The sequence below is a fragment of the Geotrypetes seraphini genome, chromosome 3 (assembly GCF_902459505.1).
Source record: "Geotrypetes seraphini chromosome 3, aGeoSer1.1, whole genome shotgun sequence".
NCBI classification, from domain to species: domain Eukaryota; kingdom Metazoa; phylum Chordata; class Amphibia; order Gymnophiona; family Dermophiidae; genus Geotrypetes; species Geotrypetes seraphini.
The window spans coordinates 249193704-249208110 of NC_047086.1; the positions used below are offsets into that span (position 1 = coordinate 249193704).

At 45.2% G+C, this 14407-nt stretch overlaps 1 protein-coding gene across 1 annotated transcript in view; it reads right to left on the bottom strand.

The window, feature by feature from the left end:
- Positions 1-14407, bottom strand: part of PLG (plasminogen) — a 256749-nt gene that overhangs the window by 152145 nt on the left and 90197 nt on the right. Inside the window, exon 7 of the mRNA XM_033938421.1 lies at positions 1855-1973. Within this exon, the coding sequence (XP_033794312.1) occupies positions 1855-1973 (119 nt within the window). The remainder of the gene's footprint in view (positions 1-1854; positions 1974-14407) is intronic.

A 14407-nucleotide genomic window follows, 5' to 3' on the forward strand; every position in this document is an offset into this window, starting at 1 on the left:
ATGCCCACTCTCTCCTGCTACACTAAAATCCCTGCCGTGACCACCCCACTATGACCTGACCCAATCATCCCCCAAAGCGGAAGAGATGCCCACTCTCCCCCGCTTTCAAGTGACCCCTCCCGTTGCCACCGCCCTCTCCCCTTTACCTCAACATAAATGAACTGGAGGGACATGGACACCATCCTCCCAACTGCTGCGTTATCTAAAATGGGCCTTCCCTTCCACGGTGCATCTTGGGATGCAACGGGGAGGGGCCTGATGCTCTGATTGGCCAAGTTGTTTAAGGCCCCTCCCATGGGAGGGGCTTATACAACCTGAGGCAATCAAAGCCACAGGCCCCTCCCCAGATGCCAACAGGAAGGATCCTAAGGCTCTGATTGGCCCGGACACCTAAGGCCCCTCCTATGGGGTGTCCAGGGCAATCAGAGCCTTAGGACCCTTCCCGATGCATCCCAAGATGCACCATGGAGAAGAAGGCCCATTTTAGATGACGCACACCTGGGAGGAGGGTGTCCACATCCCTCCATCTCATCCATGTTGAGGTAAGGGGGAGGGGCGGTGGAGGCAGGGGGGTCACTTGAAAGCGGGGAGAGTGGGCATCTCTCCCACGGGGGGGGCAGTCAGGTTACAGTGAGGTGGTTGCGTCAGGGATTTTAGTGCTGCAGGAGAGAGTGGGCATCTCTCCTGCTGCAGGGGGGGTCATGGCCTGGATTTTAAGGGAAGGGGTATTATGATGCAGCGGAGAGAATGGGCATCTCTCCCACTGCATCGCAACACAGGGCTTTCTAGCAGCCCAGACCAACCCAGCCCCTGCTCACGCTGTTACAAACTGGATGTCTCAATCCGTCCTCCTTTTTCTGGAGCCATATGGTAACCCTAGGTAGGAGACCCTGCTCATAGCTGATGAAGAAATGAAGATTAAAAGGTACTGGGGAGAGGGGATGTGCATTTAAGAGATCCTTCCCTCTCATGGAATACCAAATACCAGCTTTCCTCTGCCCTGGGCGCCAGCTTCCCTCACTAAAGAACTGACTATAATGTCTCTTTGAAATCTCTGCCTGGTGTGCAACTTCCGTGTGTAAATAGCAGCTTTTTTAAATTGCTATTTATCATTGCAGTGAGGTGTAGCTTAATGGTTAATGCAGCAGCCTGAGAACCAGGGAAACTGGGTTTGATTTCCACTGCAGCTCCTTCTGACCCTGGGCAAGTCACGTAACCCTCCATGGCCCCAGATACAAAACAAGTACCTGTATATAATCTGTAAACCGCTTTGATTGTAACCACAGAAAGGCAGTATATCAAAACCCATCCTCATATGTATGCAATTTACCTCCTTCCCCCAAGACACTCCTGCTCACTCATCTATCTGTGGCTATTTACACCTGGAAATGCTTTTAAAATAGAAACTACTATATTTTCAAGTTTTATTAAAAATGTGATATTCTGCTTATCGAATTAGCACAGGTCCCATGTTATGCAATGAGACCTAGTTACTAATAACCCAGGTAGCCCATACTGATAAACATACTCCACCCCGGGTTGTATCCAGCCTACTCCCAAAGGAGATTATTGCAATAAAATTAAAAGAAAGCATTTGAGTGGTCTGCAGGGAGTTCTGGTTACGTCTAATTTTATAATTTTGAGAGACATTAGAGCTTACATGCAGACTTTATAAAATATATACATATGCTTGTAAATTAGCCACATACAATAATATGCTAGGTGGATCATAAGCTGCTTATGATTATCCAAAGTCCATTAAACTATTTATTTTTGCCAAATGGAACTTTATTCTACTGCGTTCTGACTGAAGCTGCAAAGTCAGTGGTGTTTATTGATAATGGAGATGCTTACAACAACGAGGAATGCTACAATACTCCCAACGTTTAGAGGGGCTGCTTGTGAAACACCATGGCCGTGGCTCCCCGTCAGGATTACGACAATAATTATTTTTTAGATCCTTTTCTGGAAATCTACAGAATTGAAAAAAGAAAAGGTAAAGGATTAATAAGGACGAAAAAAGAAGTACAAATTGTGTTCTAACTGTTTCTTTTTTTGAAATCATATAGGGCAGGTGTTAAGAGTCACTACACTGGGGCAGACCAAAGGCCCATCAAGCCCAGCACCCCACTGTTCTAAATATGGATGATATCTCATCAAGAAAAGTGGGCAATTTGATCTCATATTATCAAACTGTCTCAAAATAACCATTTACTGAAAACAAAGGGCCCACGATTTTTTTAAAAAGCTGTCTTCTAAATTTCTGCCCTTTTTTGAGCTGAAAACTTATCTTTTTTTATAATCTTTATTCATTTTTAAAACTTTAAATAAGTATAACATAAGATACAATCATTTTATACTTTAACATCACTTAATATACTATTAAATTCTAACTCACATCAAATATCCTCCCTCCCTTATACCCAACAATTCATAAACATAAGAAATCATAAAATATTCCCATCCCCCCACCCTGGATGTGTATGAACAAAAGGGAAAAAATAATATTTACTCTATGCAGTATTTTGTTAATGGCTCCCAAACATCCCTAAATTACTTAAAATGCCCTTGCTGTATGGCTATTGCCCACTCCATTTTAAAGATTTGGCATAACAAATTCCACCAAAAATTATAATTCAGTCGATTCCAAATTTTCCAGTTTTTCATAATTTGTTGTATTTCAATCCCTGTCATGATGAGCAAAAGTTTATTATTATTAGAAGAGATTTGACTCTTTGCTCTCATGGAAGTACCAAATAACATAGTGTCATATGATAATGCCACCAGATTTTCCAGTAGATCATTCATTTGACCTCCAAATGGATTTCCCAAAACTAAGTATCAATGGACAATAGAATAGTAAATGATCTAATATCCCAGCTTTGAGATGACAGTGGCAGCATCTATTAGACTTAGAGCTATCTAATTTCTGTAAATGAACTGGGGTCCAAACTGCTCCATGTAACAAGAAAAACCAAGTTTGTCTCATAGATGCCAATGCCGTAAATCTCATCTTCCAAGCCCAAATTCGTGGCCATTGAGACACAGTAATTTGATGCTGTATCTCAATGCTTCAAATATCACGCAGACCAGTCTTTGGTTTCTTATTCAAAAATCCAGATATTAATTTATACCACTGAGCAGCCTGGTGTCCCAGGAAGTCCACCTGAAAACATACGATTGGCAAACTATGCTGATTAATTAGACTTTTCCATTCAGGGAACCCCTCCTGAATGGCCTGCTTCAACTGCAACCATCTATAATTTTGTGATTTGTTAAGACCAAATTTGTGTTGCAAATATGAAAAGTCAAACAGTGTACCATCTGATATAACATCATCCAAAGTACATATACCTGTACAGATGACCTTAAACCCGCCAATTTGAGTCTTGGAGTTCAGCCAGAGGGTCTGACACGTGGATTTATGGATTGGAATAGGTGTTAAATTATTGATAAATTTTAAAGTTTGCCACTTTTTTAAATAAAATTCTATTATCTTTATACAATCTAGGAAACTTGATACTTAGAACATGACCTAATCGCAGTGGAGACATGAGTTGCCATTCCAACCATAACCAGTCTGGGAGATGTTCCATGAGCTCAGGGAGGATCCAGTATATTAAAACCAATATTTAAATAGGATAAAGAGAGATCAATCATAGATTCACAAAAATACCTCTCCAATTACAATTTTCAAATTCTCTGTTAGAAACAGTGATGGCATTTTCTCTATTAGGCTTATCCCTAACAATTATGCACTTTAGCAAGATTTCTTCAAAGAGGAGAGGCCTCAGATCCCCCTGCATTGTCAGTATTTAACTCCACAACCGCACTAGATAGGGAACTAACCTCATCGTCACTCTCCCCCTCCTGCTTAATTCTTATGCTGTTGGAGTTCTCAAAAAAAACTTGTAAAGAACTTAGCTTGAATTAGGCAGGAGGGGGAGAGTGCTGATGAGGTTAGTTCCCTATCTAGTGCGGTTGTGGAGTTAAATTGGAGAGGTATTTTCGAGGATCCAGTACATACCCTGAAGCATAATATAGGCTTGATGATACCTATAAAAGTTGGGAAAATTTACCCCACCCTCCACAATTGGTTTTTGTAGAGATACCAAGGCAATTCTTGCTGCTTTTCCCAGCCAAATAAATTTTGTCAGAATACTATTTAATTTCTTATAAAAGGACCCCTGAAAAAATAACAGTAACATTCCCATTTGGTAACAAACCACAGGCAGAATCATCATCTTAACTGTTTGGACTCTCCCCCACCAAGACAGATGTAATGGCTTCCAATGCTCACACATTTCTGTGACCTTCAGCAATAAAGATTTTTCATTTACTTTCAAATAGCTTAGGATATAATTAGTCCAGTCTTGAGAGCTGAATTGTTGCATCGAGTAATAGATTCCTAAACAGTGTTTCTGTTGACGTTACGAGAAGATTCATGCTGATGATTTTTGCAGATAGGAAGTGCACATTTATCGCAGACTTTTATTAGGATGTTAAATTATGTTGACAGAGGATATTTATGGCACATGTGTCATTGGTTGCTTATAGAATATAATATGAATGAATTCTAATGTAATATTATTTGCTTAAAGCACTCTTGAGCATTATATTGCAACTGAATATCTATATATTGACAGTTTATTAATTCTATCATATTATTTGTTCCTTCCCCTACAGATATTTTAATTTCTTACTAGACTACATAAACTGTTTAGACTTTTGTTTAGGGCTCCTTTTACTAAGCTGCAATAGCATTTTTAAAGCACACAGGATTTTAGTGCGTGCTAAGCCCGCGCTACGCGGCTAGAACTATCGCCAGCTCAATGCTGGCGTTAAGGTCTAGCGCATGCGGCAATTCAGCGCAACGCAAGCATGAGCTAAAACCACTATCGTAGCTTAGTAAAAGGAGCCCTTTGTTTAAGAGATATTTCAAATAGATGTGGAGGGGCATTTAACCCCCACCCCCAATCTAAATCCAGCTTGTACGTTTCCAGCTTTATGTCCAAAGTTGGAGATACAGAAATGGCTATTTTTGAATGGAATACTGCTGGACATCCAAATATCCTTAATCACGTTAACAGTGCTCAGATGCTGCGGGGACGGTGAAGGGGCAGTGAATGGGATGGTGGTGACGGGGCAGTGAATGGGATGGCGGTGACGGTGACGGGGCGGTAAAGGGAACGGTGGTGACGGGGCGGTGAAGAGGACGGTGGGCCGGGGACAGGGCGGTGACGGGGACAGATTTTTTTCCCCGTGTCATTCTCTAGTTCCCATTTCAAGGCCAATTGTGACTCTTAAGTCCTTAATATTTTGTTCCAAATTAGAGAATTCCAATTTAAGTTGTTTCCTAACATGCACCGAATATGAGATAATTTGCCCTCTCATGATAGCTTTGAAAACATCCCATAGTGTTTCTAAAGAGATTTTGCCCTATTTTGAGATGAAAATTAATCTTAATTTAGGAGTTTAAGAGTTATCTTTATAAATTTAGACCTGCCATTCATTTGCTTAGCTTTTTATAAGCCTAATTTGTGAACCTAAGGCTGTTCTGTTCCTATCTTTTTTCCCCCCCATCCTAAATCCATCACTGTTGCCACCCACTTGTTATGCTCCTAAATTTAATTCATGGTCGGGTCCAATAAAATTGAGTTTGATTGCCTGGAACTTGAAAGCCCTTTGTGGTTTTTTTTTGTCTTACTTCCTGTGTGGTTTGTACTTTGGTTCCCTCTCTGCTTTTCTATACCACAAATTATTAACAGAATGAATCAATAAACAAAGGGGGTCAATATTTCAAGCAATTTAACAGTTACGGTAAATCAGTTGTGCCTGGCTATCTGCTGATATTCAATGGCACTTAACCAGGTACTGCCACTGAATATTAGCACGACTACCTCTGCACTATTCGGGTAGTGCTGGGGCAATCTAACGACAAGAGTCTGGGTCAGCACATATCCAGGCACCGGCAATATTTAGTATCAGTGTCTAGACAGCAAACTGGAAAGAGAGAACCGCATAAAAAGCAGTTGGCTAACATCTGGGTAGTAGGCTGATTGGCCTCATCCTCTTCCCTCTTGACCCCAAGCCCCACAGTGGCTTATCCCCTCCCCTTCCCCCCCTCCCCCCCACACACACACATACACCTGGGAGCAGAAGTCACAAGCAGATACTTTTAAAACCAATAGGAGGAACTTTTTCACTCGGAGAATAGTTAAGCTCTGGAATGTGTTGCGAGAGGATGTGGTAAGAGCGGTTAACGTAAACATGGGAGGAAGCCACTGCTTGCCCTGGATCAGTAGCATGGGATGTTGCTACTATTTGAGGTTTTGCCAGATACTCAGGGCAGGATTAATTCTTCAAGGGCCCCTAGGCACACAAGTACACTGGGCCCCCCTGGCCCTGCCTCGCCCATGCCCTAAAGCAAAAAAATTAATAGAACATTTTTTTCTACCTTTGTCTTCTCTGGTGTCTGCTTTCCTTATCTTCTTGTCACTTTCTTCCTTTCATCCACTGTTTACCCTCTCTCTGCCCATTCTATATATCTTCTATCCTTCTATGCCCCTTCCAAAAACTGTATGCCTCCACCAATTGGTCTGGCATCCATCTACTTCCCTTTACTCCTCCAATGATCTAGCATCTCTCTCCTCCCCTTTCTTCTCCCACACCCCCATGGTCTGGCATTTCACTCTTTCAAGTTTATTAAAAATTTGATATTGTGACCAGTCAGGCTCCGTGCCTGCCAAGGTCTATGTGGGTACCAGAAGGAAAGCGGACAGGACAGGAAACCCAAGAAGGGGGTGCCCAGGACTCAGACCCGCCACCATTTGGATCTCCCTAAGCCTGCTAGCAATCCAGAATCATGGGTTGGGGAAACTTTACACAAACCTCTCATGAACACAGCAGAGCTAGGACCCGGGAGTGTAAAGCCAAACCTGAGAGCAGTGGCGTACCTAGGGTATGTGGCATCCGGGCCCATCATTTTTTGACACCCCCCCCCCCCCCCCCCCCATGTAAAAAAATATTTTTTGTAATGACCATGAAACGGAATAAATGGTCAGAATAGAAACAGGCAGTGAAAATTTTCTTATATTCCAAACATAACATAACACAAATTATGTCTGAACTGTCATGACATCAGAAGTACATATGGAGTAGTTGCAGGTGATGCTTGGGACAGTTCTGATTGTGTTAGTTCGGTTTTATGTGTTTTTTGAATAGAAGGGTTTTTATTTCTTTTTGAAGGTTTTGCAGTCTGTGGTCGATGTCAATTGGTTGTAGAGTTGGGGGTCGAGTGTTGCAGCTCGAATGGCTAGGAGGTTGTTGAACAGTTTTTTTCTTTTGACGTTTTTGGTTGGAGGGTGTGTGAATGGTGCGTGAGTTCTCCTATGTCTGTTTGAAGTGGATTGAATTATTTAGCTGAAGAAATTAGTTACCCCCTCATCCCACACACATTAATTCTTTTCCATTTTTGTTCCCATTCTAAAAAAACACTGATAAGTTCCCAGAAAAAAAATACATTAAAATAAGAAGTGAAAACAAAGGCCCCTACAGATGAGAACATAACATAAGAATAGCCTAACTGGGTCAGACCAATGGTCCATCATGCCCAGTAGCCCATTCTCATGGTAGCCAATCTAGGACACTAATACCTGGTCAAAACCCAAAGAGTAGCAACATTCCATGCTACCGATCCAGGGCAAGCAGACACTTCCCCCATGTCTTAATAACAGATTATGGACTTTTCCTCCAGGAATTTGTCCAAATCTTTCTTGTAACCAGCTACACTATCTGCTTTTACCATAACTTCTGGCCACTTCATTTTTAAGTTTAGATCTTTCCTTTCAAACAGAGACCTTGCTAGATGTCAAATACAGCACAAGGTAACTTCACATGGACTTAGCTGTGCAGGAAATGTGAATCTCCTCATACACCCACCATATAGTGCAAAAATGTGCAAAGGTCTGTTTTTTTCTTTCGATCACTACATAGCCTAATGCCACACAAGCAGCGCTGTTACAAACATATTCTGTAGGTCAATGCTTAGGATAACAAAGTTTCCTTCCTTGGACCAGAAGGAGATACTGATAAACCACTGGAAGAGATCCCAAAACAACACCCAAAGACCCACTCAGTGTGTGAACCAGTTGAGTGGAGTGGACTAACTGGGGGGTGGAAATGGGCCCGGAGTTTGCTCAGCAGAATTTCCCAGACCACCTCTTCCTCTCAACACACTGACACGCTGCCACCACCACCACTAGGAACACCTCACTGGGTAGGCCAGCTATGCTATAAACTTTATAAAACACATTATTATATTTTCTTATAAAGCACATATTTTAACTGAACTCTCTGACATCCTCAGCCTTTCCATTCACAAAAATAGAAGGAAGAAAAGTTCCCATTTCCTGCTGTCTCATGTCCCCGGCCTATACAATATTTTTTTTCTGCAGACCCTTCAAAAGTCTGACCAAATCCTCGTTTCACTTGCATTATAAAGTACTGAGGATGCCATCTCTCCCCAATCCCAGGTCCTAAAGTCTAAGACAGTAGCACAAACTAATGCTGCCAGAATCAGGAAAAAAAATTTCGATTCGATTCAGCCTATTGAATTGGTTTTTCAATTCGATTTTCCTGCCCAGTTGGGTGATATTTTACAAAACTCCTGGTGGGTTTTATAGCTTTTTCACCCCCTTTGGCTTCTCCTAACCACACTGGCGCTGTGGTGTAAATAAAATAAAGAAACAAAAAGGACTTTTCCTCTCTCTGTTAAATCCTAGCTCACGTTTGCAGTCCAACACCAGCTCTGGCAGGATACACATTTCAAATCTGACATATTATAATCACAAAACAGAAAATAAAATTAATTTTTCTATCTTTTGTTGTCTGGTTATATTTCAAATCTTGTTGGTCCAAGGCTCTGGTTTTCTTCTGATAACTTGCTTGCCAGGGTCTCCTTCTTTCTTCTTTCTGCATGCTAACCATCCATCTGCCAACTCTGTCCTCCCTTTCCATTTCGCTTCCCTCCCCAGGAAGTCTGGTATCTTTCCTTTTTTTCATCTCCCTCCACAGATCCACCTTTTCTTAACTACCCTTTCATCCGGCATTTCTCTCTCCTTCCCCACCACCCCAGAGTCCACCATCTCTCCCTTTCTTTTCCCAATTACCCTCCTATCCAGTATCTCTATCCCTCCTCCACACCATCCCTTGTGTTCAATTTCTCTCCCTTTCTGTTCCTTCCCTCCCCAAATCCCATGGTCCATCATCTCTCTCCCTCTCCTCTATTTTCAGACCCATTATTTCTTCCTCCCCCCCAAAGTTTGGCATATGCACGTCTCTTTGAACACCCCCTTCCCTCCGTGTACTTCTAAACCAGGGTCCCCCCCAAAGGCCTGTCCCCCCTTATAGGGCTGCCTGTCCCCCCTTGAAGGCCTGCACCCCCCTTGAAGGCCTGTCCCACCCCCTTGTAGGCCTGTCCCCCCTTGAAGGCCTGTCCCCCCCCTTGAAGGCCTGCCTGCCTGTTCCCCCCTTGAAGGCCTGCATGCCTGCCCCCCCCTTGAAGGTCTGCATCCCCCCGAAGGCCTGTCCCCCCCTTGAAGGCCTGTCCCACCCCCTTGTAGGCCTGTCTCTCCCTTGTAGGCCTGCCTGCCTGTCCCCCCCTTGAAGGTCTGCACCCCCCCAAAGGCCTGCACCCCCCGAAGGCCTGTCCCCCCCTTGAAGGCCTGCACCCCCCAAAGGCCTGCACCCCCCCGAAGGCCTGCACCCCCCTTGAAGGCCTGTCCCACCCCCTTGTAGGCCTGTCCCCCCCTTGAAGGCCTGCCTGCCTGTCCCCCCTTGAAGGCCTGTCCCCCCCTTGAAGGCCTGCACCCCCTTGAAGGTCTGCACCCCCCCTGAAGGCCTGCACCCCCCCTGAAGGCCTGCACCCCCCCCGAAGGCCTGTCCCACCCCCTTGTAGACCTGTCCCCCCCTTGAAGGCCTGCCTGCCCCCCCTTGAAGGCCTGTCCCTCCCCCTTGAAGGTCTGCACACCCCCCCCCCAAGGCCTGTCCCCCTCCTTGAAGGCCTGCCTCCCCCCTTGAAGGCCTGCCTGTCCCCCCCTTGAAGATCTGTCCCCCCTTGAAGGCCTGCCTGCCTGCCTGTCACCCCCTCCCCCTTGAAAACCTGCCTGCCTGCCCACCAGCCCCACCCAGAAGGACCGCTCGCCCCCCTGGCCTCCCCGCACCACCTATGAAGCAGCACTACCTATGCTCCCGGCCTTGCTATACAGTCCCCCCCACCACCCCCGAAGGACCGCTCGCCCCACTGACCTTCCTGCACCACCTATGAAACAGCCGCAGCAGGATCGCGATGTCAGCGATCTCTGCGCTACTTAGGCGCAGCTTCCTGTGCCGCGGTCCCGCTCCTCCTCTGACGTCAGAAGAGGGGCGGGACCGCGGCGCAGGAAGCAGCGCCCAAGCAGCTCAGGGATCACTGACGTCGCAATCCTGCTGCGGCTGCTTCATAGGTGGTGCAGGAAGGTCAGTGGGGCGAGCGGTCCTTCGGGGGTGGGGGGTGGGACTGAACGGCAAGGCCGGGAGCACCCCCTCAGGGCTGGCACCCAGGGCGGTCCGCCCCTGCCACCCCCCTCTTGGTACGCCACTGCCTGAGAGCAAGCAGAGTAACTATTATCCAGGTCACCACCAGGGGAGCCAAAGAGAGGATCAGCTAGGTACTGACTCAGGTAAAACAGGGCGTGTCTTCCCCCTTGAAAAGCCAGCAGTGCTCAACAAGCTGTTAGGAAGGTTAGGGAGGAAGCTTAGGGCTCTCCCTGAAGAGGAGCTGCCTGGCTGAAGCGAGGGTAATGCCTGTGTGCCCATGGAAGTGAATGAAGCTGGAACCACTTTAGAATTACTAGCAACTGATCATGAGAGCCCCATGGAGTTGCAAGAGGAACTGATTACTGAGGATTTGTGTGGAGCTACAAGAGCTGATCGAAGTAGGAGTGGCAACCAGCTCTTGCTGAGCACCATGACTGTGAGATTTTTTTTCTTCTTCTATTGTTGGCTGGTTTTGTTTTTTGTTCCAGTCACATTCATAGACTTCCTGGACTGTGCACATCTGAAGGGGAGAAGTTTGCATTCATCTGGGTGGGAATTTTAAAAAGCTTTTAGGGCTTTTTGCAAGCAAACTTGAGACACTCCTCTTTGCCCAGCCCTGCTCCATTTTAGGCTGGAGGCTTTTTTGTGTTTGTGATAGGAATGTTTGAGTGAGAATGTATATTCTCCAGGACTTGAATGTTGGTCCTTTGAACTATGCTACCCGAGCTCTGCTAGGAGCAGACTTGGAAAAAGGAAGCTTTATTGAAAAGCCACCCTGTTGCTATCAGGAGTGAAGATCCTGAATGTGACAGAGTTTTCTTCTGGACATTTCTTTTTGTTATATGCATTTTTTTGTAGTATATTGAGAGATTGAGCCATTCTGACCTTTATTTTGAATAGTAAATTTTCTTTTGTTACCATCCTGGAACTGTGTTGGTGGTTTTTATATAGTTCCTTTAAATCCTGCAGGGTGACTCCTTTCTGAGTCACACACTAATGTAATTTTGGACTGTACCCACTGGAGGCACTGTGGAGTCTAGGCCTAAGGCTCTGGTGCTGGCTACAATATACCACCTTAATATTGTCAAAGTGGTGTACATAACATTAAAAATAAAGTTTAAAATTATTAACATATCATTAACATGTCATTAATACCCTTTCTCTCCCTCCAACTTAATTCTGTCCAGTATCCTTCCCCTTTATGTCTCTCTCCCCTTTCTCTCCCTCCACCACCCTTCTATGTTTCTTTCTCTCTCCCTCCAAACCAATGCCATGCAACAAGGTCCTGCGATGACTGCAACTGCCGGTTCTGCTCAGGAAGAAGTAAATTATTATTATTATGTTCTTGTATACCGCCATACCCAAACAGTTCTAGGCGGTTCACATCAATTAATTCATATCCGATTTGAACACGGATTTACAACATTTTGTCGGAGTTACAAGCAACGAGGAAGGAAATGTAGGAACTTTTTAGCAGAAATTTATCGGAGTTACCGGAAGCGATGAGATTGGATTGGACAGAAAGAGGGAGGGAGAGAGCAATAAAGGAGGGGAGGGAGGGAGAGGGGGAGAAAGGAGGGGGAGAGCGGGGGGTGGTTTATTGCAGGGGAGTGAGTGTTAAGGGTCCTTTTTGTGCTTACCCTTTATGTTCTTTCTTCTCTTCTATCAAAATTGTAACTATTCCCCATGTTAACCTCACATGTCGTGTAAGTTACCCACAAGTTTACTGTAAAGTCTTGTCTACACTAGTCTGTTTAGTTTGTTAAATTTTAACTAACCACAAATTTTTGTTTGGTTTGTAACACTAACATTTATCTGTTTTATTTTTATTAATTAATGTTATTATTATTGTACATCGCCTAGTAATCTAAATAGGCGATTTATCAAGAACGATTAAACTTGAAACTTGAAACTTGAATAGGTATGTTTTGAGGAGTTTTCTGAAGTCGAGGTAGGTCGGGGCCTCGAGGATCATTTGGGCTAGCCAAGGGTTCAGCTTAGCCGCCTGGAAGGCGAAGGTTTTGTTGAGGAATCTTTTGAGCTGGCATAATTTTATGGAGGGGAAGGCGAACAACTGAATTCTGCGGGATTTCTTATTGGTGCAATTCATGGCGAAGTGGGGAGAGAGGTATTTTGGTGATAGACCAAATACTGTTTTGTAGCAGAAGCAGGCGAACTTGAAAAGAACTCTGGATTCGAACGGTAGCCAATGTAGTTGGTGGTAGAAAGGAGTGAGGTGTTCCCATTTGTTCAGGCCGAAAATGAGGCGGACGGCTGTGTTTTGAATCAGTTTTAGTCTTCTGGTGGTTTTCTTCGTGGCGCTCAGGTAAATGATATTACAGTAATCCAGTATGCTAAGAATGGAGGATTGTACTAGTAGGCGGAATGCGGTGTCATCAAAGTATTTTTTTATGGTGCGAAGTTTCCAGAGCTTCGAGAGACTTTTCTTGACAGTGAGATCAGTGTGATTTTCTAGGGATAGATGTTTGTCTAGCGTGACTCCCAGTATTTTTAATGTTTGTTCGAGTGGGAAAACCAATTCTTTCACTTGGATTGTGGTGTCTTTGATTTTGTCTTTGGGGGTGGCCAGGAAAAATTTTGTTTTGTCCAGGTTTAGTTTTAGTCTGAAGGAATGCATCCAGAGTTCTATCTGACTGAGTATGCTTGTGATGTAGGCGAGAAGTTCCTGGGATAGACTGGTTAGAGGGATGACTATTGTGATGTCATCTGCATAGATTCAAAATTGGAGCTTGAGTTTATGTAGGAGGTTACTGAGGGAGGCGAGGTAGATATTAAACAGGGTGAGGGACAGGGGGGAGCCCTGCGGAACACCGCAGGAGTTATCCCAGCTGTAAGAGAGAGAGTCATTTTTGCGTACCCTGTAGGATCTGTTTCGTAGGAACCCTTGGAACCAATTGAGGACCTGGTCGGAGATGCCAATGTGGGCCAGGCATTCCAGGAGAATGGTGTGGTCGACTAGGTCAAATGCACTGCTCAGGTCGAATTGTAAGATCAGGGCGCTGGAGCCCTGACTAAAGAGTGTGTGCAAGTGGTCAAGTAAGGAGGCTATAATGGTTTCTGTGCTGTGGTCCGCATGAAAGCCCGATTGATTGTCGCTTAGGATGTTGAATTTTTCCAGGTATGCGGCGAGTTCTGCTTTTACTACCCCTTCTGCTATTTTGGTGAATAGAGGGATGCTAGCGATTGGTCTGTAATTGGAAGGGGCGTTGGGAGGTTCCTTCATGTTTTTTATGATTGGGGTTATCAGAATATGGCCTTGCTCTGGAGGGAAGTATCCTGAGGATAGTAGGGAGTTAACCCATGAAAGCATGTTGGCTTTGAAGTGGATTGGAGCAGTTTTCATAACATTGACTGAGTCTGCCGGTCCACCCCTCTCCAACGTCACTTACTTCTTCCGGAGCAGAACCAGCAGACTCAGTCATCGCGGGACCTTCCTGCACTTCAGCGTGGCTGCTGACTCTGTTCCGGAGTAAGTACAGCAGCCGCGCTGAGGTGCAGGTCCCGTTGTAGAGTAGGGTGGGAGGTTCTGGACCTGGGGCAGTCTGCCCTCCCCCCTCGGTACGCCACTGCCTCCTGTAGCGTCGTCAGCAGCACTGCTAGAGGGAGGTTTATTGGTTGGGGGGGCCCAGGACGACGACACGACACTGCTGCTGGCAAAACCAGCAAGAGTGAGCCCAAACAGCCCAAAAGCACCGCACCAACGGGCCCCCTGACCATTTTAGGCCTTAGGCCCGTGCCTACTGGGCCTAGCCTTTAACCCGGCCCTGCAGATACTTCTGACCTGAAATGGCCACTGTGAAGATGGGAT